Raw genomic sequence first — 23972 nt, 5'->3', positions numbered from 1 at the left:
TTCTTCTTCTTCTTCTTCTTCTTCTTCTTCTTCTTCTGCTGGCATTCATAAGCGACGCATTACACCCATCTGCTGGATAGTATAGTATAACATGGCAACATACTGTATTTACACAGTCAACCCAAAGTGCTCCCCTCTCATGTGATTATCCCCCTGTGTGAAATCAATACCATTTTCATGAATGCCAAAAAAAACCCACACTTGTTGTCTCTACAGATATTCTTTCATCAAGAGTTTTTTTTTCTATCATCTGCCTGCAAGAGTTGCTACGACAGCAGTGAAAGAAATACAAGAGACGTGTCAAGTTATGATCTCTGCCATGTTTTCTTTCAAATGTTTAAACATCTTAAAGGTTTAAACAAAAGGCTTTTCTTAAAAAGTTATTCAACATCAGACTGCCTTTCTTGTGACTCATCAATAAGATTTCAGAAGATCTGCTCCGTCAAATTGTGAAAAAAAAATCAACTAATAAATCCTGTGGGGCTGCGCTTCTGTTCTCTGGTACAGGTGCGCCCTTTGTTGTGAAACAAGTACTTATAGAATATTACATTTTTGTCATGCTTTTAATACAAAAAACAAAAACTAGTTCAACCTGATCTGAGTATGCTTTGTCATTGTGTGTTCCTCTGAATGTGTGTTTGTGTGTGTTTTCATGCACAGGCACACACACGTGAATACCAAAGCCTGACAGCTCTAAGCTTGTATTCAGAAACAGTCAATGGTGTGTTTACAGTCCATTTTTCACAATGGCTTCTTATTTGTATATTTCAATTTGGCATTTAACGGGTTGACACACAAACCTTGAATAATGCATAAGATTTATTTTTGAAATGGTTTTCCCTAAAGTTTTAAAAGACTTTTCTTTTTCCATGTGGCTGAATTGTTTTTATTCTACCCTCATTGTTGTAGTCTCCTCAGGATGACTGGGTTGGGTGTGATATAACCTTTGCTTGAGTTTCTGTGACTAGCTGTTTACAATTACAAATAATATATATTATATGACTTCTCATACACAACTATACTGTTGATTCAGAAAAAGGTCCAAATGCTTTTATGTACACAGAGCAGGAAGTCACTGTACTGTATGCAAAAACCAATACTAGGTAGGTGAAAAATGCTGTGGGCAACTTGTCTCTTTTTACACCAAGATTAAATCTCATAAACACGATCGCATTATGCATGACCAAGTATACACCTGAAGCAGAAGAGCCAGCTATGTCCCGCCCCCTTGTTGCAGCCCACAGGAGTCAGCCATCATCACCTGTGTCGTCGTCGTCGAACAACACACCCTTCAGGAGTTTAACTGCTGCACCTGCGTATCAGGTTTCAGAAGAAACACTTGTTAAACCCTTTCATTTGAAGCACCTAAAGGACTCCAGGTTGATTTGGTAAGTGATTTGGCTTTGATTTTCTGTCATTATTCAATTTAATTTGATCTGACATTTGTCAACACAACCCACAGGATCCCTTCATGTGATTTGAATCTGTACTTGTCATAGACAGATCTTCTTATTTTAGGGTAATTACTATTTAAAGGAAAACAAGGAGCAATATGACCTTCATTAATTTATAAAGTATACCAGAAGTCTTACAAGGATTTTTGAATTCAGATAGATTCAAAGTCAGTTAAATAACAACTTAAAGTACAATCATCTTGTCTTTTTTTGTTGTGAGATTGTGTACCTCTGGTAACAACATGCTGTTCAGGGATTTTAGCCGTGGGAATGCTCAGCTCCCTATGAGGTACTTTGACAACGGGCTTTGTTTCTAATGTCATATTATTATCTATTAGAAAGTTGGGAACAATAACAATAAATGAACAACAGAAAATTGAGCTGACCGGCTTCTTGGTGCAGTCAATGGGACGACTTTTGTTCAAAGTCAGGAAAGGTTTGAAGTTATAACAAAAAGCCATGAAAGTATTCCTTCAGCCTGTAGAGCTAGTTAAAAATACAACACAGTGTGTGAAGAGTAGCAAAAGGTAAGAAGAAGTTTATATGCAGAACACTGTGCTAAATTATCAGATTACAGGCTGTAAAAAAAAATGTTGTTAACAATAACACTATCACCAGTGCATTCATTTGTTTAGTCTGTGAACGTCAAGATTTTATCTTATGTGCCTTGTTTTTAAGATGATGATGTTGTTGATTTTTGCAAGTAGAGAAAAATTAATATAAAATAGAATCAAATAAAACATTATAAAGCAAAGTACCGAAAAACAAACAAACACTTCAGTCGGGTATTCAAGTAAATGTTCTTTCTCACTAGATTGCTTTTTGTGATTTTCTTGGTGTTTTGGTCCTTACACCTGACAAAGTGTGCAAAGTAATCGTGAATACATTTCAAATTCTTTAAAGAGAAAGAGAGAAGTGCTTAGTGCCCATGTATTGATGCCTTGGTCCTCCAAGTGGGCGGACCGGGTTCCAATCCGACCTGTGGCTCCTGTCGTTCCCCTCTCTCTCTCTCTCTCTCTCTCTCTCTCTCTCTCTCTCTCTCTGCTGATTTCCATTCTCTGTCTTACGGTTCTATCTCTACAATAAAGGCACAAAAAGGCACACAAAAAATCTTTTAAAAAAGAGAGAAATAAAATCATTTTTACTTCATAAGAGATAAATTAAAGTACCGTACATATTCCACACATGATAATCATAAAAATGATACAAATTTCAATTCAACATTTAAATTTACTTTATGTGATTTTGAATTCAATTTTCAGAAATCCCTTTAGTTCTTATAACATTTTCTTCTTAAATGATATGGACTCAAAAAGATGAAACAATAGAATAGGGATGTGTGGGTTTTTTGTGTGTTGACATGGGTGCGTGACGTGAATCATTTCAACAACCCTTTTGTACAAGCATTTTCAAATATTGTCACTCCACTCCAGCTTTTGAAAAAAGGTGAATTAGTCACAAAGACTGTGAAAAGAGTTTCCTGGTATGCCGAGGAGTTACAATCCTGAATAAACACTTTTAACAGCGTATATATTTTTATTCTTACACAATGACGTATATGTTGCAATGTATTGTGGAAGTATTGACAGGGAACTTATTAATGTGCATGTGTGTTTGGAGGCATAAATATGTTCACACAGTCACATTGAAGGGCTCAGCTCTCAGTTTGGGACAAAAAAATCTGGTCCACAAGGTTCACCATTAAAGCTATTTCTGTACCAAATCACTTTGTGAAGGTTGATGTGAAAAGGGTTACCCTTAACAAACCTTCTGAGAATAATCACCTGACTCTTCAGGCCCTCTCAGGTTTGGTTTTCAGAGCTTTGTAGTTTATTTAGGATTCATCGACCTTCTTTAGCCGTGCAGCAGGTAGCTGCAGCATTTCTAATAAATCCACTTTACTTCTAGCGTCAACATCATAAAGCTAAAGTAAGCAACCTGTTCATGAAGATAGGAATTTATCAAGCAAGTTAATGAGTCACATATTTCCACAAGAAGAGTGAGTGAATTAATTATCATGGTTGGCTCAACAGCCACAAAACATCACCTTAACTAAAGCACAATGCTGGATCACATTATTTCAATAATATTACCAATTCAGCCTTTTGAATGCTTTACAATCACTGGTCACTCTCACCGTTGTGGTTAACAAACATCTTTATATTTTCTTCAGAGTTCGGGGCTAAACTCACAGATACTTTTCTATGTTCTTTGGGAGCTCTGTTTCCTGACTCAAAATCCTCAGTGTATTAAAGAGTAAGGAGACATTTAAAAGTATTTATGTTATACTCATGTTATTTTTCTAGGTGAACTATTTGATATATACTCCACTAGGTAAATATGTTTAAATCACCCTCCTACAGTCAGTAGCCAGCGGATGAAGTCCTCCTTCAAGCCAATGCCCTGAAATGAACGAGCTAGACATACAGTACTGTACTGTAGTCCTTGACTTTAAAAACACTGATAAAACTACATTGATTGAACAACCTTTCAAATTGTAATTGAAACATCCATCTTAAGTTGTCTTGCTTTTTGACATGCAGAGACATTTCACACCGTTCTCATACATTGTTTGTAGACACTGAGAACATTGAGACGACTCCAGACAGTCTACATTTTCTACCTGTTTCAAACCAGTTCTTGGTTAATCTCTTGAACTTCATGATTTAAGATTCAAGATTGTCAGATTGTCAGAAACCTATGGGTACAAATGGGAAAAAAATCTTTTGAGGGTAGGCACCATTTGAAAGGATAGATAGGATAAATATAAAATATAAAAAATATAATAACATAAAATAATGTAAAAATAAAAAAGCACACAGAAATAAAAACAACATTCTAAATAACAATACAAATGGGGAAAATGTGAATTAGAAATTATGTAGAAATATACAAAGGCAAGAATGGCACACAGGGTTGTATTGCATTTGTTGTTGTTGTTGTGTGTTTTTCCACCCATTTATTGAAAAGCCTTATAGCCGGGGGGAAGAAGCTGTCCTGTACCTCCGGCCTGAAGGCATTAGGGAGAACAGGCTGTTGTGTAGATGTGTAGAGTCCTTGATGAACTTCAGGGACTTCCTGAGGCATTATTTAGGCTACGGGGGGGGGGGGGGGGGGGGGGAACTAAAGGAGATTACAGCATGAAGTGTCTCTGTTTGAAACACACGGGTCCACAATCTTCCGCTTTGAAAAGACTTGCTGACACTTCAATCTTTCCCTCTTTACACGTTGTTAAAGGTTCACAGTTAACAAGACCAGATCACATTTATAGACATGCCGTATTATTATTGGAGCGTGGTTGGATGATAATTGTTCAATTGTACCATCACTTTATTGTGTAAATAATTAGTGCATGTGCATTAGTGTATGTATGTGGGCGTTTTCCTTTTTTCCCATTATAGAAGTTGACAGACAGGAGTACATTAGTACTCTGTTGAATACTGTTCAGTACATTTGAAAACCAGGATATTCTTTGTTTGGGTTCAGTTTAAATTAATATATATATCTATTTTTTTCAGTCAGGGTAACATGCTCTGTTTTCTTTGTGTTCATTGTTTCTAAATGGTGTACAGTTTCAGCATTTTTTCCATTGATGCATCTATTGTTTCATTATCTCTGTACCGCTATGTTAAAGGTCACTGTCAGCCAAACCTCTGACAGCCACTCCCTGATACTAATCTGCCTACCGATCCACAGACATACCCACAATCTAAAGAAATGCATTAAATATTAAATCAAAATAAATGGACAACATGGATCTGACTAAAATTATTAATTAAAAAAATATTTTACATTTTTTTATGAAGATTTGGCAGGTTGTGATTTTAAAGTTGGAATGTGTCCTGTCACTCTTTGATAATGATAACAGATCATTTATCAGTTGTCCTTGATGTTCCCATACCAAGATGTTTGCTGATACAATGCTAACATGCCTGTTAGTGTGTTTATCTGTAAGCTGCTTTCTCTCTTTGATTCCCTCCCCAGTGATTTTCATCACAAAGCCTTCCTGTCCCATGAGACTCTTCACATCATGAGATCACGTAACCTATTCCTACTGGTTAACCTTCTGTGGAGCTGCCACGGTAAGAGCAGATTCGGTATCTTTTCTCTATTATGAATATGACAAGTTAAAGTAAAAGGACATATCCACCCTAAATTCAGTTGATATTCAATATATCTCATTTAAAGATCAAACCCCACAATATACCGGTTCAAAAAAGGAACAAATAAACAGCCAGTGACATTTTCTTTGATTACAGTGAATCATTTCCTCATTCAGTTGAAAAATATTTCCCTGTAGTTGATCTTGTTTCTTCTATTTGAATTCAGTTACCTGTAATGCCAACAACATGAACAATATTCAGCCTTTTTGAAAATTAAAATATATTTGTGACCCTATAAGATTTACATCTTCAGTTGTATGAATGGGCTTGACATTGACAATAGACGTATGGAAGCGTATTGCTGCCACACCTGACTATAATAATAAGGCCCATTGTCAGGTTGTAATGTGATAAGCCTAACAAGATATTGTCATTTAATAACTTGATCATTTTAACAAAAATATCTTTTCAAGTTATGATTTTAAAAAACATATACCGTAATTTAGTAAAAAATAACATGAACTATTTTTTTGACCAAGCAAAGTTGTGTGAAAAGAAAAGTTGTTGTTTTTTTTTTTGTTTATGTGTGAGGAAGTCCAGAAAGGAAATTAGTCTGACTCTTGGCTTTTTCTGGTGGCTCCAAAGCTGCATCCCAGCTGAGTATGTTGTTTCTCAGAGTACAGTGAGGCATTTGGTAACAGTTTTGACCCCGTGGTGTCAAGCCATTTTCCCCATTGTAGAGGCACATAAAAGAAGTCTATGACCAAAAGGAAGTTAAAAATTGGTTCATAAGTGAAAAAAACGTTAACATCTATTTGAAGATGTTGATTGAACCTCCAGAGGGTAAGACTTATTCTTCCTTCTGTACAGCCCAATACATTTTTAAATCTCACCATCATTTACAATTTGTCCTTCCACACAGTTTTCCTCAGTCAAAAATGAAAAGTTTCATATCATATCATAAGTTTTATGTGATGACAATAAGTTATCCCGTTATAATATAATAAGTTCTATGTTATAACAATATAAGTTATCATATTATAAGGTGAAAATATCTTGTGACATTATGACAATAAACCTATTATGTTACAACATAAGTTTTATGGTCTGTTCTTGGTTTTTCTTTTCACTAGATTAATGGACATAGCAAGGAAGGGTAGCTTTTTATGTTGTTGCAAATTTGAACAAAGAGTCAAAGGCATAAGAGCTGAATTTAAAGCAAACAAGTAATAATCAACTTGAAACAGAATAAAATCAATACATTTTGAATAAAGTGTGTTAATTATGAGAAATAATTCAAATATGTACAAAATAAATATTAACAAAGTGGATTTCAGTGCAGTAATAAGTTGTGATATGCCTCAAAGGCAGCAAAATCATCAGTTTACAGGAGGATAATGATGTACATTTTGGAAATATCTTGCTGGCAGGTATCACAAAGAAAAGACGACCACTAACAACAGTCCAACCAAAGCAGAACAAGATTCAAAGAAACCTTGATTTGATTTTCTGAATAACTACTGAAGCCTTTCTCACAGTAAAATATTTTGAGATGGGAATTTCCAAAAGCGTTTTTTATTTTCTGTTGTTCATTTTAACAATTTTTAATAATGAACTTTATGTGCTTTTGTCTCCTAGCTGTGGCATCAAGTGCACAAAGGTAAGATCAGATAATAATAATCACGAGGGAAAACTAGATTGACTTCTACATGTTATTATTCTAATGAACTGTGTCTTCAAACACTTTCTTTTTTGTTTTTAATCTACAGTAACAATACCTGCACTTCTAAAGAAACATGTAGGAAGGTGAGTGAAGCTTCCTGATACTGACGTCTGGTTGTATGGACACAGGTATCGAAAAAAATGTGACGTCTGATTGTCTACTCATCAAAAGGTGTTTTTTTTAAAAAAAACTCACTTTATATTAACGTAAAAATAAGTTTGAAAAAGGATAAATGGCAAAAAGACATTAGAAAAAAATGGTTTTTAAAATGTGCTGCTTTTTGTTGCTTAAACCTTGTACGTGAGAAAATAATCTGTTTTTGTTTGTTTATAAGATTATACTTTATTGATCCACAGAGGGGAATTTCAGGATATGATTCGGGATATTGATACATGGATTGATTTAGATTTATGATCATTACCGTATCCCTCCAGAAGCTACAGATGCACGTTTCTTTAAAGACAATCTCCCTTTTTTTTAAAAGCAATGCGTGAACAGACGGCTTTCAACACAGTTTGAAATTGACAGGGGTGATTAAGTGAGGTAGAAGTATGTTTTATTATTTTAAGCTCCCACATTGTTGCCTCTTTTAGTTTCAGAAGGACCAAGCAGAGCAGGTTCAATGTGTCACAGCAGCATGTTTGAAGTTACATTGACATCAATGGGAAGATTCCCAGAAAAGAGAGCTTCTGGTCACGGATCATAATATCCAGAGTTTTGTAAAAGCAGAATTGGAGGGAGGAAAAACCTATTTCAGGAGGTGTGAGCCACCAAGCTGCTTAGAACTCTTGAATAACTTGAATGTCCTTTTCCAAAACTGCCGGAATCACATTCCTACAGGGTAGTGATCACTGCGTCACTTTCTGACTAACTTGATGCACTTAACCTGGACAGAGTTTATCCAAACAACTAGTAGTCTGTAGGTGTGGAAACTTTCAAAACTACACATTTTATCCAACGCGACACTTCTTTTGACTGTAGAATAAGACAATCACAAGCACGTGTTTAATTAAGCCATTTAATTAAATATAAAGTTTTTTCTCTATGTGTATGTGAACATTTTTCCTTGTCATAGCAGGATGAGCTCAGGTGTAATCAATAGCAGCAACGACGGCTCTGTTTCATTTGAGCGTTTCTCACAAAGGAATGTGAATGAGCCTTAAAGGAACATTTAGTTCTCATTTCAACACAATTGAAGTTAAATGTACGACGCAGCTTATTACACCTGCTCTGAAATGTTGTAATGTCAGCTGTTGAATATACCTTTTATGATATTTTCCCACAAAGAAAGAACCAAAACATGAACAAACAAATAAATATGAAGCATCTGATGGACTTCTTATTTCAAAGCAAATGACTGATTAACTTATGAACTAAAGGCACTTTTTCCAATGTCTTCACTCAGATAATCCAATTTACAGGCCCTATTTGAAAACACCAGCAAAACGAGTATTCAGCTTCTTTTAAATTATGGCAAATAGTGTCCTTGTTGCTCAAATGTTGTTTTTCTCATCAATTCCAAGGAACCAGATGAAACCTCACACTTTCTCCAGTGTGTGGGATTGCCACCAACAGACACAGGGAGAGACCACTTGGAAAGGCTTAAAGAAATGCTGGAAGCGACGATGGATGTTTACACCTTTATGGTACGGCTGAAAGTTAAAACAGGAAGACAGGAATGTTTTCCAGTAGACACGCAACGAAAGGAATGTTGTTTTAAAGACCAACCTGACCAGTTATTGATGTAATGATGTTTTTGAATTGTTCCCGTCGAGTCACATGTTGAATTTGCACACTTTGATTGATGAGAAGTGAGGGGACTATTCCTTTACGGTACATTATTCTCTTATTAGCCTTTTTAGAGGCACACTTTGACCCACATAACATGAATACCATTAATGTTCTTCCCACCACTCCCTCATTCCATCCCTTGATTCACCAATCCATCATCTTAAAATAGAGATCCAGTATGTCAGGAGTGCCACTTCTCAGCCTGCAGGGGGCACTTGAGTTGAACCCCAAAGCAGACCCCTTCCAGAATGATGACCTGGTCCACATGTGGTTAGAGGTCAAGATGAAACCGCTGCTGAAGTCCATCACCAAACACTTCCTGTCCTGCCTCAGCACCAAGAACTTCAGCTGCTCAACCTACCAGACTGTGTATGCCTGACTCTCTGTTGACCCGCTTGTTTCTGTATCCTTTTTGTTTTTCGAACAACTACTCACCATCTTTTCTCATCTTGCAGGGTACAGGAGCTCAGCCACCATTATTCAGAGATGGATCCAGTCAGACAAAAGTGGATCTACACATTCTTCATGTACCCGTTTCTGTCTGGAGACAGAGTAGCTGGTACAGCTTTTACGTTTGGTTCAAATTCACAACTAGAAATGACTAGAAAAGCATACTTCTCAACTAACTAAACCTTTGATTTGTACTTTGTCATTGGTCCTGTAAGATTTGTAGTTTAAACAAAAACTACATTCAGAGGCCAACACATTTTGATGTTGACTTAAACAAAGTCATTAGTGAAGGCCATGTGCCGTAAGGCTTAAACATGAACTCTTCATGCTAAAAGTGTTGCTTGAAAATGAACCTCTGGAGATGAATTCTCTTCTCCCTGCTTCTTCAAGCAAAATCTTATTCCAAGTGTTGTTTTTTTTTGTATAGGTTGTGTGCATAGGGAGGAATCCACTGAGAACTGGTTAATGAAGAATTTTGGTGCCTTCAAAGCAATGGCCCGGATGAAGGACTTTTCAAAACTCAACATGGTTTTCAGTGGAGTGAGTTAACTTGAATTGAGGACGATCCTTTTTTTTTTTTGTTGCCTGTGCTTAACTTGTTTTCCCCCCCCCCCACAGCTGGAGGTTCTTCACCTACTGTCTCCAGTGCAGAAGGCTGAGCTGCTGCTTCAGCCGGGGGTAGAAAGTTTAGACAACGGCACCCTCACCCTGGTCTTTCACAGTATGATGACAGGAGGCCCTGGGCCTCACCCAACAGTCATTCCTGGATCGGGCCACAACTGGACGACCCCTGGATTCTCTCCTTCCTATCCTCCAAAACCACATGACCCCTACAGACCCCCGTCCCCTCATGATCAATTCAAAGGGGTAATGTAATTAAGCATGGATGCTTAAAGTTTTGTAGGAATTGTTCTGTATTTGTTGATTTTTCTCTTTACATGCTACAAACTCGACAAAATACCCCCATAAAAAAACAGAAAAGGTAGAGGTAAAAGTCAACCATTAAACAGCGGAGAAATAATAATTCACAACAAGGGTGTCCGCATAAAATATTTGGACAGAGACTTGGTATCAAAGAACATTTTATTAAAATCCACATATTTACAAGCATGCAAACATGCTGCGTCATGTTGGTATCTTGTGCTGCCAAGTTTTGTCAAAACTTAATCCCTAAATACCGGTAGCCTATTTCTGCACTGAAAGGGAGAGAGAAAATAAATAAATAATAGAGGAGTATGAGCCTTAATAAAAAAAAACATTATTATGAGATAAAAAATAGTTCTAACAAAATGATAGTCTAAATCATGTCAGAGAAATTCATAATTACTGTATATGATTTTCATCATCTTACTCATCATATTCCCCTCATATTCATGATGACAATATGCTAATGTGATGCCAAAAAATAATGAATGCAGGTAACAAGAAACATCTACTGTGAAATCAAGAATTGTATTTGGAGCTTAAGAATTTCTCTTGGCAAAGTGGTGCATGTAACTAAAGACGACAGTACTTACCCCTTTTGTCTCTCTTGCAGGTTGTAAAGGGGTTCATGGGAGCCTTCAAACCAGTTGGGAGCTTTGTTCATAACTTTGTGTCCTTCGTTCATGAGGTATAAGCTTTCACACTCAAACACACACTCTTACATGCATACAGTACACCTGCTGGGTGAAATGACCCCTGACATGCTTCCTTCTTCTCCAGAGGGACATTTCAGAATTGAGAAGCACAACTCTGACTCAGTTCCTGCTCAATTGGACTCTGGGGGAGCTGGCAGACATTTACAGGCCAAAAGAAGTGCCTGTAGTTCCACAGATGCCTGAGTTTGACGTGACAAATGTTGAGGACTGGTACAGCCAAGTAGTGATGCCGCTGTTATGGAGGTTCTTGCCAGATGAAGAATACATGAAACACCCCACCATCAAAATGGCCTTCCATGAAGTGTTGTAAGTAACTAACATAACATTTTTATTTACAATCAATCAACTGATCAATTCATATTTTCTATATATTATTTGGAAGAAATGGTTTGGGTGGTAAACAACAGCATTAGATACGTAAAAATACAACTAAAAAGTAGATGTTTAAGAGGTCTCAGGTCCAGCAATTTCAGCTTCATTCAGCAATACAATGAAGCAGTTAGTCAACTGTTGATAATGACACTTTTTAGAGAAAGCGACTTTTTGTTTTTCCAGTAGAAGTCGTCCTTGAACACCATGAAACCAAAACAAACTACTGTTTGGCTACACCTCTGCTATTGTGAAGCCTCCACTCTCCTCCAGCGGCATACCTCCAACCCCTCCCTATTAATTAGAACGCACCATTAATCAGCACCATTAGGCGCAAGTGGTGGACAAAATTGTTCTTGGCTCGAGCTGTAATTGCCTGTGGTTTGCATTGTTGGGTTAACAGGCTAATTTTAGCACATTTTGGTTAACTCATAGCTTCATATTCTGCATAAATTGACACGGAATGACCGTGATCTAAAGACATTTAGGCCTACGTGACATCCAAATAAGCAGAGTAGCAATGTTATTCTTCTTTACTCTAATCCTTGACTAAAAGAGATTTACGTAAGGCCTTCCTGTCCATGCAAACATGATGTAAACACAGCCCGACAAAAACAGCCAGAGGGACTCATGCTTCTCTCTGATTGTAGACAGTCATGGCTCAAAGAGACATTTACATAGGATAAACCTGATTTCTGCTAAGTTGATGTGTAAAACGTCTTCAGCCTTTAAGTCTTCTTTAGGTCATAGTTTTACTTTTAAGCTGTTTTTCCAATTTAAAAGCTCTAATAAACCTACTTTACAGTTTACACTTCTAGTCAAACTCCAAACTGCAGATAGGAACATTTAGCGACTAGCTTGTGAAGGGAGTGGATTTTCTTGCAAACATAGACTACATAAAGTATGGACAGCATAAGAGCTCCAGAGAAGTGAAGCCAGAAAAAAATGTTTGGAGCCGCCCCTAATGACTCGCTGTAGTTTCGGTTACAAAACCTGGCCTCCTCCATATCAATAGTTTGAACATAGGACAAACTTTAAAAAATTAAGATACACATCAAGGACATTTTTGATCAAACATTGGTTTCTCTCATGATATTATCATCCTGCTGACTTGTGTCCAAGTGTTCCCTTTTCTTAGGAGTTTATTTTGTATTAATAATTTGATGAGAAAAAGAGCATTATAATTGACTGCTCTAATAAAAGTGACCCCTGTGGTGCTTTTTAATGGATTAGCAGAGAAGTAAAGGGGAAAATAAAGTAAACACGTTGTTGTGTTCAAAGAAAAGTGCCACAGTTAAATCATACAGTCCAACAATTTACATGTTCAATGCTATACTAGCATAGGTCACCAATCACTGACGTCAGTTGAATGTGCCTTTCTTCTGAGTGTTTAATTGTGCTTTTTTGTGCAGCTATCTTGACCATGGCATGAACAACGACACCTCTGAAGTTCCCGATGTCTGTAGCATCACACTCGATAGGAGCCCATGTGGGGTAGGGCTTCATTTTATTCTTAGTTCACAGTTCAGTAATCAGTCAAGTTTGGAAATGGTGTTTTAATGAGCCTCTTGTTGTCCAACCATTTTTCACCCTTTCAGCTGTCTGATGCAGTGGAAAATGTCGCCCATGTTTTGCACTGTGCCGCTCGTACTCACTTTGAAATTAACGAGGCCACGATGAAGAGGTTGATCATGGAGATGTTAAAACGTCTGAGCTCTCTGATCGAAGAATTGTCCAAAACGGTGAGTATAACAATAAAAAACAGATTAAATTAAATGCGATCTCAAATCAGAATGTGAATCTGGTTTACTTTAATATTTACAAGCACTGATGAAACCAAACCAAACCCAGAGCCAGTATAAAGTATGAATGCTTCCAAAATCCAAAAACAAAATTTAGATTTTTTTTGTTGATGGGTTTGTTCTTTTGTTCAGTTTACGTCACAAATTGTGCCTGGCCTGCTGTAGCTTCTACTACACTAGATACGCCAGTGATCGTTAAATGGTCCTTCATCTTGAGAAAAAGGAGCTAAATATTTCTCTTGGCTCCCACTGCCTGAATCACATTAGTAAACCAGATTCTAGGAGGCTAGCAGCCAAAGAGGTGTGAGCAGTAGTTTTTGCTACCGCTTTGGCTTTATAACCTTTTTATCCAATAAAAAAAAAAATAGGTAAACTTTCATTGATTCATATTTATATTAATATTAACACTCAACTTTGAAAATAGAGATCTAAAGCTCCTTCTCCTTCTTAAACAAATATGATAGCTCAAAGTAATTAGCTGATACTTTGTACCTCATACCAGCGTGGTTTATAAAAAACCCTACACATTTTGAAGTTGATAGTAGATACATGGATGTAACATGAATGTTTACCATTGTTCAAAAATCAAGTCTAATAACCACAAAACCCCTGATTTTTATAATGGAATTGCTTAATTTTTTAAGTTTTTAGAATTTGATTTTCAAAACATTAAATTAAATAGCCTTTCCATTTTTTTTAAATGTTTATTTTTGGGACCTTTCATGCCTCTTTTTCTTAGAGATAGGACAGTGGATAGAGTCAGAAGTCAGGGAAATAGAGATAGAGTGGGGAGTGAAATGCGGAAAAGGAGCCACAGGTTGAATTCGAACCTTCGGGACCTTAGCCTCGGTACATGGGGCGCATGCAGTAACCACTAGGCCACTGGCGCCCCAGCCTTAATAATAATATTAAAAAAGAGAAAACAGTCATTGTGTACATTTGTACACAAATTGTACATGTTCCGCAAAGACAAGGTGCTCCTAATGTACAGTCAGTAGATTCACCTGGGTGGAGCTAGAAACAACAGAAGAGGAAAAGGGACAAACAGAACAAGGGGAAAAACATTGGGCCATAACAAGATATTCTAAATGAAATGTTAATGTTTCCCCTTCTGTAGAACTTCCATGAGTTGGCGTACGACTTTCACGAGATCTTCCGTAGGCCCGACTCTCCAGCTCTGACTCAGGAACACCTGCAGGACCCGGAGTTCATCAAGCTCTGGTTTCAGATCAAACTGATGCCCCTCCTGCCTGACGTCCCCATAGGCCTCCTGTCCTGCCTCAGCAACAAGAACTTCTCCTGTCCAGTTTACCAAACCATGTATGTTCACAAGTTTGAGAAGATTTTACAATTTATTTCACACAAGTATGGGGGTAATTCATTTTTACATTGTTTTTCTGTAGTGTGGCAGAACTCAGCGACAAATTGAGTTTCATGCATGCTGATCCCATGTACAGTCGTAACATCTATGAACACTTCATCTTTCCCTTTCTGCGGCATCACAACACCTCAGGTAAGTTTAACGTTTAATCAAAAAAGGCAAAAGGAAATAGAATGGAATAAAGTTCTGGACCGTACTGGAGTAAACTTGCGGTACTCTTTCTCTTTAATCCTGAATAAAAAATGTCAAGGTTAAAACATATAGTTCATTCAATAAACATTCAGTTTTTCATTTATGTTTCAGACCCCCGGTGTGTTTTCTCAGCCAACAACAGTGCAGAATATCTGCTGGAAAACTTTGGTGCCTTTGCAAGATTTGCCTCCCTCACCGACTTCTATGAGCTCAACCCAAACTTTTCTGGAGTGAGTCTGGAAATCCTCACAGGCTCAAATCATCTAATCAATCAATCTTAAATGGACTCCACTAAAGCAAGACCGTCATTGTTTATAAAATCTCCTCTTCTTGTGTGTCTCCTGTCCAGTTGGAAGCCCTTCCCGTCTTGACTCCAAAACAGACTGTAGAGTTGTTGCTGCTGCCTCTTCCTACTCCACCTGAGAAAGAGTTTGTCATCGACAGAGTGTTTGAATTTCTGTTGGAGTCGCCGGAACACTTGCCAGAAGTTCTGTACTACCTTGTCGAGCTTGCTGGAGAGGTAAAACTAACTATATGTTATGAATGTTTGATACGTGTTACTATAAATGTTAGTAACTAGTTCAAGTTACCATAACTAAATAGTAGCTTAAGACTTTTGTGAAACCTTAAACTGGTTGATTGATTGTAAAACTTTTTGTTTCTAAGGTTAATGTTTCATGCGGAGTCTACAGACAGATGTGAGTACTTTTACTTTTAATTATACTTTCTGTTGTGTGGGTGATAAACTCAAGTAAATTGTTATTTGATTGTTTCTTTACTTCCGCCCTTTAACTGTTTCACAACAGGAATTTATTGGCAACTGATAACATCTCTAAGGGCCACATTGCATAGCATGGCGCTTATATTGAATCTGAATCCTCATTTATGTTAGTAATAATGGGTTATTCCTGCAATGACAGAGCAAAGTATCAGCTGTGAAAAGACCTTGAACTCAGATTCACTTCACCACCAACTCATGAACCAATTGCTTCCGGATTATTTTATTTTTCCAACAGCATTGCTTTTCCTTTTTTTAAGATGTGTTCAAATTATGTTCATTTGTTTCTAAGCAGGGTATCTTAAAATGTTTTGAACAGAATGCAATAGAATTTGATGGAAAGTTTGGCAAGAATCAGCGGTAATATTATTTTTTGGTCAGGTAAATTTTTTTAAAAACGTTTTACATTGTGTAGAAGGCAATTTCAGACATTTTCAACACTCTCTTACAGCCCAGTGCTCTTATTTAAAGAATGAAGGTCTATCATGTGTTGTTGTGAGAGAAAGATTTGCATTTAAGACTTAAGAAAATCTCTGCAGTTTTACATTTTTCTGATTTCAATTTTTGATGATTATTTAGTGAAAGTCGATCTCTTTAATGCTGTCTCTTTAAATATGTATTCTTTGCTTGTTTTGATATCTCTTGTTTTGACAGTTTTGAGAGATTGTACGAAGCCATACCATCAGTACCACCATATGTTGAACCTATCATCTGGGCGACCATAGATGAGCTGATAGAAATTGCACCAGAGGGTCAGTCTCTGTCTCACATTAAAAACACACATACTGACCATAAACACATATTTACAGTTAATTAATTTATATAGCCTACAGCTATTAACTGAATATTTTCTCTGTTTCTGTTTGAACAGAGTGTGTACCAGAAGGCATCCTGGTGAGATTGACATATTGTGTATTTTAAAGAATCTTCTTTAACTGCGTATTGTAGCTCAGAGCTCAGAGTTTCATGTATTTTTTCAATATTATTTAAAATGTGTTAACTCTTGTGATTCACAGTGCCCAGTAACTCAGTACAACGGTAAGAGATATTAAACACACCTGTGTTATTTTGCAGAACATCACTGCAGTGGTGAATTACAACTCATTCACATAAGTGACATTCTCATGTGCAATTGTGACTTAATTTATTCTACTGGACTTTTTCCATTTTAATGCTATAATACACTTCTACACTGCTATTTTAAGAGGAACATTTGAATATTTCACCACATTACATTTTCTTACATGTCCTAGTACAACTCTGTTTTCGAAGAAGTTATGATTGTTAAAGCACAATAATGCTGTAAATTTGCGAATTAAACATCTCATTTGAATTTGTGAAGTGGGCATGGATACATTATGTTAGTTATGTAACGTTAGGAATCAGTGGAATATGGACGGGGGAGTTAATGTGTCCCTAAAAGTAGCCCAAAGAAAGTAGAAGGCTTAAACAGTATAAAATAAGCTAGCTAACATTAGCACTTTCTCTCTTTCCTTCTTCATTCATTTATTGCAAATCTGTTCATAGGAGCTTCATTGACTTTGATAGGCATACTTTGAAATTGTGAAATAAAATATATATTTTTTAATAAAATAGCGAGAACTGTAAAAAGTCCTTCATGGATTAATTTGTAGTGATACATACTTTTTTTGGAACTTTGTGTTTATTGGGTAATCCAAACATAATTAATTTCTTACATTATTATTATTTTTATTTATTTTTTTTTACAAGAAATTAATAGAATACAATAGAACAAAAATTGTAATAATAATAGCTTTGATTGAGATAGAGAAAAATAACAAACAAGCACACCACATAGAAAACCACACACACCAAAAAAACCGATATACTTCCATATACTTATATTTGTAACTACATTCTTCTGATGCAGGAGTTATAATTGCAAAAGAAGAGTTTTTAAACTTTAGTACTGCTACCTTACTTAAGGAAATGATTCAAGTAAGTCATACACCACGTCATCACTGTACTGTAAGAACTTTCATAGCTAATTCATGTATTTTTTTGCTGTTTGACAGATCGCAATATCTGCAGAAGAGTTGACAGGTATCCCCTTTTTTATCATTTGTACCAGAGATGTAACAGAATAATACAAATGAAGTAGTCTGTTTAATTACTTTTTTTCACTTGTATTTGCAGCTCTGACCTTCACTCTTACTTCAACACATCAACGGAAGTGTCCTGCAATTTCACCTTGGAGATGTATGCATGTGCACAGGTGACTGTTGAATGTCAAAAAATCAAAATGAGATTGGAAATATAATGACTTATTTTTTGAAAAAGCTTTAATTCAACATGCTGCTGTTTGTCTGTATACCTAAATGACCTCCTACGGTGTCATACACTCTTACAGCTGGAGACCTTCACAGCCCATCAGCTGGCGTCTCTTCTGAAGTGCAATCTGCCTGGAAACAGCAGCCACTCGAAAGTGTTGTGGAAGATGCTGCTGACTAGACTATCCCCCATCCTGGACCCAGCTCTGGACAAGTTGGCTAACATGGTCGGTATCTTCTTGTTTTTTTCTTAAGATTGTTTTTTGGGTCTTTCGAACCTTTATTGAGAGGAGAGGACAGTGGATGGTCACTGCTGGTAGCATGAGGCGGTACGTGCCTGCAGCCCAATCAGGTTGCATAGATAGTCCAGCTCCTCCAGGATGGCACATTAATATATCAGAATGCAAGAACGTTTGCTGTGTCTCCCAGCACAGTCTCAAAAGCATGTTGAGATACCAGGAGACCAGCAGTTACACAGGAAGAGCAGGACAGGGCGGTAGACGGACATAAACCTATTAGCAGGACCAGTATCTGCTCTTTGGTGCGAGGAGGAACATAAGGAGCACTGCCAGAGCATTACAAAATGACCTTCAGAGGGCTACATGTTTCTGACTAAACATGTCAAAAACAGACTCCATGAGGAAGGCAAGAGGGCTCGACGTCCTCTAGTGGGACCTGTGCTCACAGCCGAGCACTATGCCGCTTGACGGGCATTCACCAGAATTGGCAGGTCAGCCTATGGCGCACCCATCTCTTCACAAATGAGAGCAGGTTGCACATGTAACAGGCGTGAAAGAATTTGGAGACGCTGTGGTGAACATTATGCTCCCTGCAATACCATCCAACATAACCGGTTTGACGCAGACATCCATGTCTTAGCCAACGGTACGCTGACTAATGTTAGGTAAGAGGATGAATTCCTTATCAAACTTTATGCTGGGCCCTGGGTTCCTTTTGGTACAGGACAATGCCCGGCCACGTGTGGCCAGTGTCTAGGCAGTTCCAGAATGACGAAGGCATTGATGCCATTGACTGGCCCCCTCCTTTCCTTGACCGAAATCCAATTGAGCACCTATGGGAAGTTAAATATGTAGTACCCTCACAGACTGTCGAGGAGCTCAGTGATGCTCTCGTCCAGTTATGGGAGGAGATCCCCCCAGGATACAATCCACCGAATCATCAGGGGCATGCCCAGATGTCACACATGGGCCATACACACTACTGAGTCACATTATGAGTTGATCAAATTCACAGAAGTTGGATCAGCCTGTGATTTCAATTTTTGACTTTGATTTTTAGAGTTACTTTGAATCGAGCCCTCAATGGGTTGATGATTTGGTTTCCATTGACCATTGCTAATCATTTGGTTCTCAACAACATCAGTAAAGATTCTTAACTTGAATAATTGAGTCATCAAGATCTAATGTGTGATTTAGGTGTTTACTTTTGCTGAGCAGTGTTTGTGTTTGATAAAGCTATTTTATAGGGACTCTTGTACTCTTTATGAATAGCTTTATAGGTACTTAAATGTCTACCTTGTCTACGTTAGAACTGTACTTTTTAAACCAATTTAATGCAAAATATAAATCAGTGTCTACCATGATTTCGGCATATTCCAAAAGATCTAGTATTTTACCAATTAAAAAGTTTTATTCCATAGTATTCATGAAATCAAACCTGATTCCAGCCTGCTGCTTTGATTAAACTTATCCTAATATAGCCAAACGCTAAACAAAGTTTTGAGAAATACATAATAGATCGAAATCGATTTAAGACTTATTTCCTTTGAAAACCAATTTTCAATAATTGATCTGATAGCCTAAAATTGATTAAATCCATAAAGGTTAGCTTACAAAACAGCGACAAAAACGGCTCCTCCTTACTTAAACTCTATAATCCAGGTCTAAACTCCCTCCCGCCCTCTACACTCTGCCAATGAAAAGCGTCTGATCCAACCTTCACAACAGGGTCCTAAGACGCTAACTAGACTCTTCTCATCTGTTGGTGGTGGAATGAACTTCTAAACTCTATTCGATCTGCAGAGTCCCTTTGCACCTTTAAGAAAAAGCTAAAGACCCAGCTCTTTCATGAATACCTACTATCTTAATGATGATGATGACGATGGTCTCCGTAGTATTGATGATGATGATGATGGTAATGACGATGGTTTTGTTTGATAACGACGACTTTTAAGATGGTTTCTATACTGATTAGAGCTCTCAACAACTGCCGTCAATGTTGTGCTTTGCCTCTGTGCAATGCCTGTCAGCACCTGTGTGTCCAATCAGACTCAAAGCTGATTGTTTGCACTTACTGACATTGTTTCCCTTTTTCTAGATCCTTGTTTGTGTTGTACTTACTCTCTGATGTACGTCGCTTTGGAGACAAGCGTCTGCTAAGTGAATTGTAGAATTGTAGAAACGTTTCAATTCAATCCTGACTCAATGAATTGATTTCTCCACAGTCCATTCCTTCAGCCAGACAGGTTTTGGATGTGATCGGAGAGATCAGAGTGTCGCTGCTGACTGATGAGGAGCTGAATAACAGCAGTGTCATCAGGACATGGTTTTCTTCTCGCCTGAGCGCGTTCCTCCCGTCTGCATCACCGAGGTTCCTGGACTGTTTGAGCATGCGAAACATCAGCTGTCAATCATACCAGCAAATGTAAGTGACTGCTATCTTCCTCTTTTATGTAACAACATGCCTAATATTCTATTTCAACTTAAACTTTTACTATCATTGAACCCTATTGTCCATGGTGAATGTCATCACATAACAAGACTTACACACAAAATGTTAAAATATATACATGGAATGTACAGTATAAAGAACATTTATTCAGGTGAGATATCCTAACTTCAATTTTAAGCTACCTTGTCTGCGTTTTTCTGTTTTCTTTAAATACTAAGAACCGTTACTGTACCACATCTATCTAAAAACTAACTATTGAAAATAGTTTTAGAAAGTAACTAAGTGTATTCTCATTTTTTTTCAGACTGCAGGTATTTATCCATCGTTTTGACGAGATGTCCAGAAACCAACAGCATGTGGTCCTAAAGGAGTTCATCCTCCGTTTTATGTCACACTCAGGTACTTGCTGCACTTTCTAAATATCCATGGGACAAATGTATCTCAAATTTGCAACCTCAAGTGGTTGTACAAGTTGAAACTGTGTCAGTATTCACAGATCTCTCTTTATCTTGGTCTATAGGTCCAATCTGTGTATCCATCTCAAACAGCAGTGAAGAGTGGCTGGTGAAGAATCTGGGGCCCTTTTCAGCTCTGTTGTCCGTTCAGGACCTTTCTGGTCTCAACCCATTCTTCAGCCCTGTAAGAATATTTCTCTTTAGTTTCTACACAAAAATGTAGAAAACAAGCCAATGCTCTTATTATCACTTTGGCCTTTTGTTGAAAAATGTATTATTAGGGTAAGAATGATTCAGATTTGTAAATCCATTTTTTGCTATCCAGGATCAGGTAATCTATTTTACTTTCAAAGAAAAACTGGATAGGATCAATCTTAGCCTTACGTAGACCTTTAAAGACGACTAAATCCAGATTGATATTGCTCTGAATGGGACAACATTCCACATACCAACATACTACCACTACGCTCTATTGTGAAATGTTTTATGGAGACACAATCCTTTTATTTTTTAAAAACTCTAATGTCTACTTTATCTACTATGTCGTGGTAGATATGCAGCAATTCAGAAGCAAAATATAAATTAAAATGTGTGAAGTATCAACATCATGGTTAAAATGTTGAATATTTTGACCAACTCATCAGTGGTGTTACTTTTTTAACCTGTTTTTTTTTCCAGCCTGAATTTAGCCCTCTGCTGGGGTCAGAATAATCCAGATGTTTTGGATCAAAGTTATCCCAATCCATCTCAAAGTTATTATTTACACAAAGTGGATGTTTTATCCAGATAAAATCCAAGATTGGATGGCCTGTCTTATCCATTTCATTATCTCTTTTCTCTTGAACAACCCATTTTCAAGATATGATCCAATCCGACGCCTTAAATTCAATCAGTTGTACTGTTGAAAAACTGGGCCCTCATTATTTTCAGGGGCAATAAAATGTGTTTCGTTCTCTCCTGTCTGTTCAGCTGGAGGTCCTTTCACTCCTGACACCAAAGCAGAGTGCGGAGCTGCTGGTGTTGACTCTTTCTGCTCTACCAGAGAAAGAAGTCATCATAAATTCCCTCTTTGATCACCTGGCTGAATTACCTGGTGAAGAAAACATTGAAGACTTCTTGATGTACCTTGTCTTTTTCCTTCAACAGGTAAAAAATAATTACTTTGTTTTCTCAAAAAGAATTCCATTTTGCTTCATTTGTTGTAAGTAATCCTCTTTGTTTTCTGTATTTACAGGGAAACCTCTCCTGTTCAGAATATACCACACTGTGAGTTTATGTCCATCTTTAAATATATGAAGTGGCTCAATTATAAACGATATATGAAGCATAAAATATTGGATGTACTGTTGCTTGTTCTAGGTTCATCAGACTGGACATGACTCTGGCTTCAGCTTCTCCTCGTGTGGCTGCGACCATTACGTACACAAAAACGGCATTATCCCAGCACATTGAACCAGGTGACAGGCACAGTCTGTATGTTAGAAACATTTGCAACATAACATTGGAAATTATAAAATAAACAAGTATACACTTAATATAAACCAATTACCTAACTTGTGTAACACCTGAATATGAAATAGCTTTATGGTTGGATAAATTATTGATAACTAAGATTATGTTGATGTTGTGGCTGCACAATCAATTTAATCAAACCGGAATATTCTAGGTCTGTTTTGCATCATCTGAAATACACATCTTCCCCAAATTAATTTTTTCAAGTTAAAGTTCATGAACGTATTTTTAAAAATAACAAAAATGTGACCAAGTGCTGCACAATCAAACACCAAGATCAGTACAAAATACTAGCTTTAAGCATTAAGTGCAAAAAGACAGGAAAGATATTTTAAAAAGCCACATCTTATCCAGAGTATAAACATGCATCAAGTGGTTTGATTTAAAAACAAGCTTTAAAAAAACTCTTTACTGCTTTGAATGACTCTTACTGTCTGAGTAGCTTTGTGTTTGGCTGCAGCAGGTATAAGCTATAAAGTATTGTATTGTATTGAATTGTATTGTAAGCTGTCTTTTAGTGACACACCAAAAACCAGACGGATGCAGTTAGTGACCCACTGGTGAACGTAGTGGACCTTTATAGACCTTAAGGGAAAGAGATTTTCCTTCAGGAGTTGGTGGAGGGAAAAACAGAAATAAAAGAGAGAACATTTCTTTCTAATATTCAAACTCAAATATTCAAATTAAAAATTGTTTGCAAACAAGCTTTACAATGTAAACGTGATGATATTTCAATGCATTGTTCACAGCGTGACAGGAACAAAAAAGCAAACTATTCCAGATGTTTTATGTAAATATCCTAACCATACCCTAATGTCTTTTCAATGTCTCTTGTTTTTGTTAAAGGTTGCATCATATACAGTGGACAGGTAATCTCACATGATTTTTTTTTCAGAATATTTCTTGTCTCATTATGACAAAAGACACTTAACAATTTTTATCTATTTCTTCCCTTAGTGCAATTTTACCATGACAAATGGTAAGATTTTTTCCTTTATTTTTTATGTATACAACTCAAACAATTAAATATCTGGACGACAATGATCAAAACATTTATTCCTTTTTGTTCACAGAAACAGACATTTGTGTTGGAGTGAACAGGTGGGATTTGTAGATATGTATTTGACTTTGAGTTTGTTTGAACGGTTTGTGTTTTTATATACTGACAATAAATGTTTCATGCTCCTTTTTATTTTGGACATACAGCACGATGCTGCAGCTCAACCTCAACGGTGGACATCTAATTGGACGTGTGTGCGACTTCTCTGTTGAGGAATTTGCATGTGCCCAGGTAAAACAGTGAAACATCTCAGCTCAACAACTGCCCAATGAAAGCTGTT

The 23972-nt window shown here is 37.0% G+C and overlaps 1 protein-coding gene across 1 annotated transcript in view; it reads left to right on the top strand.

Annotated features, from left to right (window-relative positions):
• Positions 1–1179: 1179 nt before the first annotated feature.
• The window catches only part of LOC132954539 (uncharacterized), a 42817-nt gene continuing 20024 nt past the window's right edge, over positions 1180–23972 (top strand). The window contains exons 1-34 of the mRNA XM_061027114.1: positions 1180–1388; positions 5439–5536; positions 7196–7217; positions 7327–7363; positions 8804–8926; positions 9241–9440; positions 9527–9630; positions 9949–10061; positions 10140–10388; positions 11059–11133; positions 11226–11467; positions 12943–13024; positions 13129–13272; positions 14450–14652; positions 14736–14845; positions 15017–15135; positions 15255–15425; positions 15572–15603; positions 16338–16435; positions 16555–16577; positions 16700–16721; positions 17720–17747; positions 17841–17919; positions 18055–18201; positions 20439–20638; positions 20970–21064; positions 21186–21304; positions 22090–22266; positions 22355–22386; positions 22480–22577; positions 23479–23501; positions 23590–23611; positions 23706–23733; positions 23839–23923. Of these exons, the coding sequence (XP_060883097.1) occupies positions 1180–1388; positions 5439–5536; positions 7196–7217; positions 7327–7363; positions 8804–8926; positions 9241–9440; positions 9527–9630; positions 9949–10061; positions 10140–10388; positions 11059–11133; positions 11226–11467; positions 12943–13024; positions 13129–13272; positions 14450–14652; positions 14736–14845; positions 15017–15135; positions 15255–15425; positions 15572–15603; positions 16338–16435; positions 16555–16577; positions 16700–16721; positions 17720–17747; positions 17841–17919; positions 18055–18201; positions 20439–20638; positions 20970–21064; positions 21186–21304; positions 22090–22266; positions 22355–22386; positions 22480–22577; positions 23479–23501; positions 23590–23611; positions 23706–23733; positions 23839–23923 (3609 nt within the window). The remainder of the gene's footprint in view (positions 1389–5438; positions 5537–7195; positions 7218–7326; positions 7364–8803; positions 8927–9240; positions 9441–9526; positions 9631–9948; positions 10062–10139; positions 10389–11058; positions 11134–11225; positions 11468–12942; positions 13025–13128; positions 13273–14449; positions 14653–14735; positions 14846–15016; positions 15136–15254; positions 15426–15571; positions 15604–16337; positions 16436–16554; positions 16578–16699; positions 16722–17719; positions 17748–17840; positions 17920–18054; positions 18202–20438; positions 20639–20969; positions 21065–21185; positions 21305–22089; positions 22267–22354; positions 22387–22479; positions 22578–23478; positions 23502–23589; positions 23612–23705; positions 23734–23838; positions 23924–23972) is intronic.

Source organism: Labrus mixtus, chromosome 2 (genome assembly GCF_963584025.1).
Source record: "Labrus mixtus chromosome 2, fLabMix1.1, whole genome shotgun sequence".
Lineage (NCBI taxonomy): Eukaryota > Metazoa > Chordata > Actinopteri > Labriformes > Labridae > Labrus > Labrus mixtus.
Note: the sequence above shows the minus strand (reverse complement) of the source record. Positions and strands in the feature narration are given on the sequence as shown.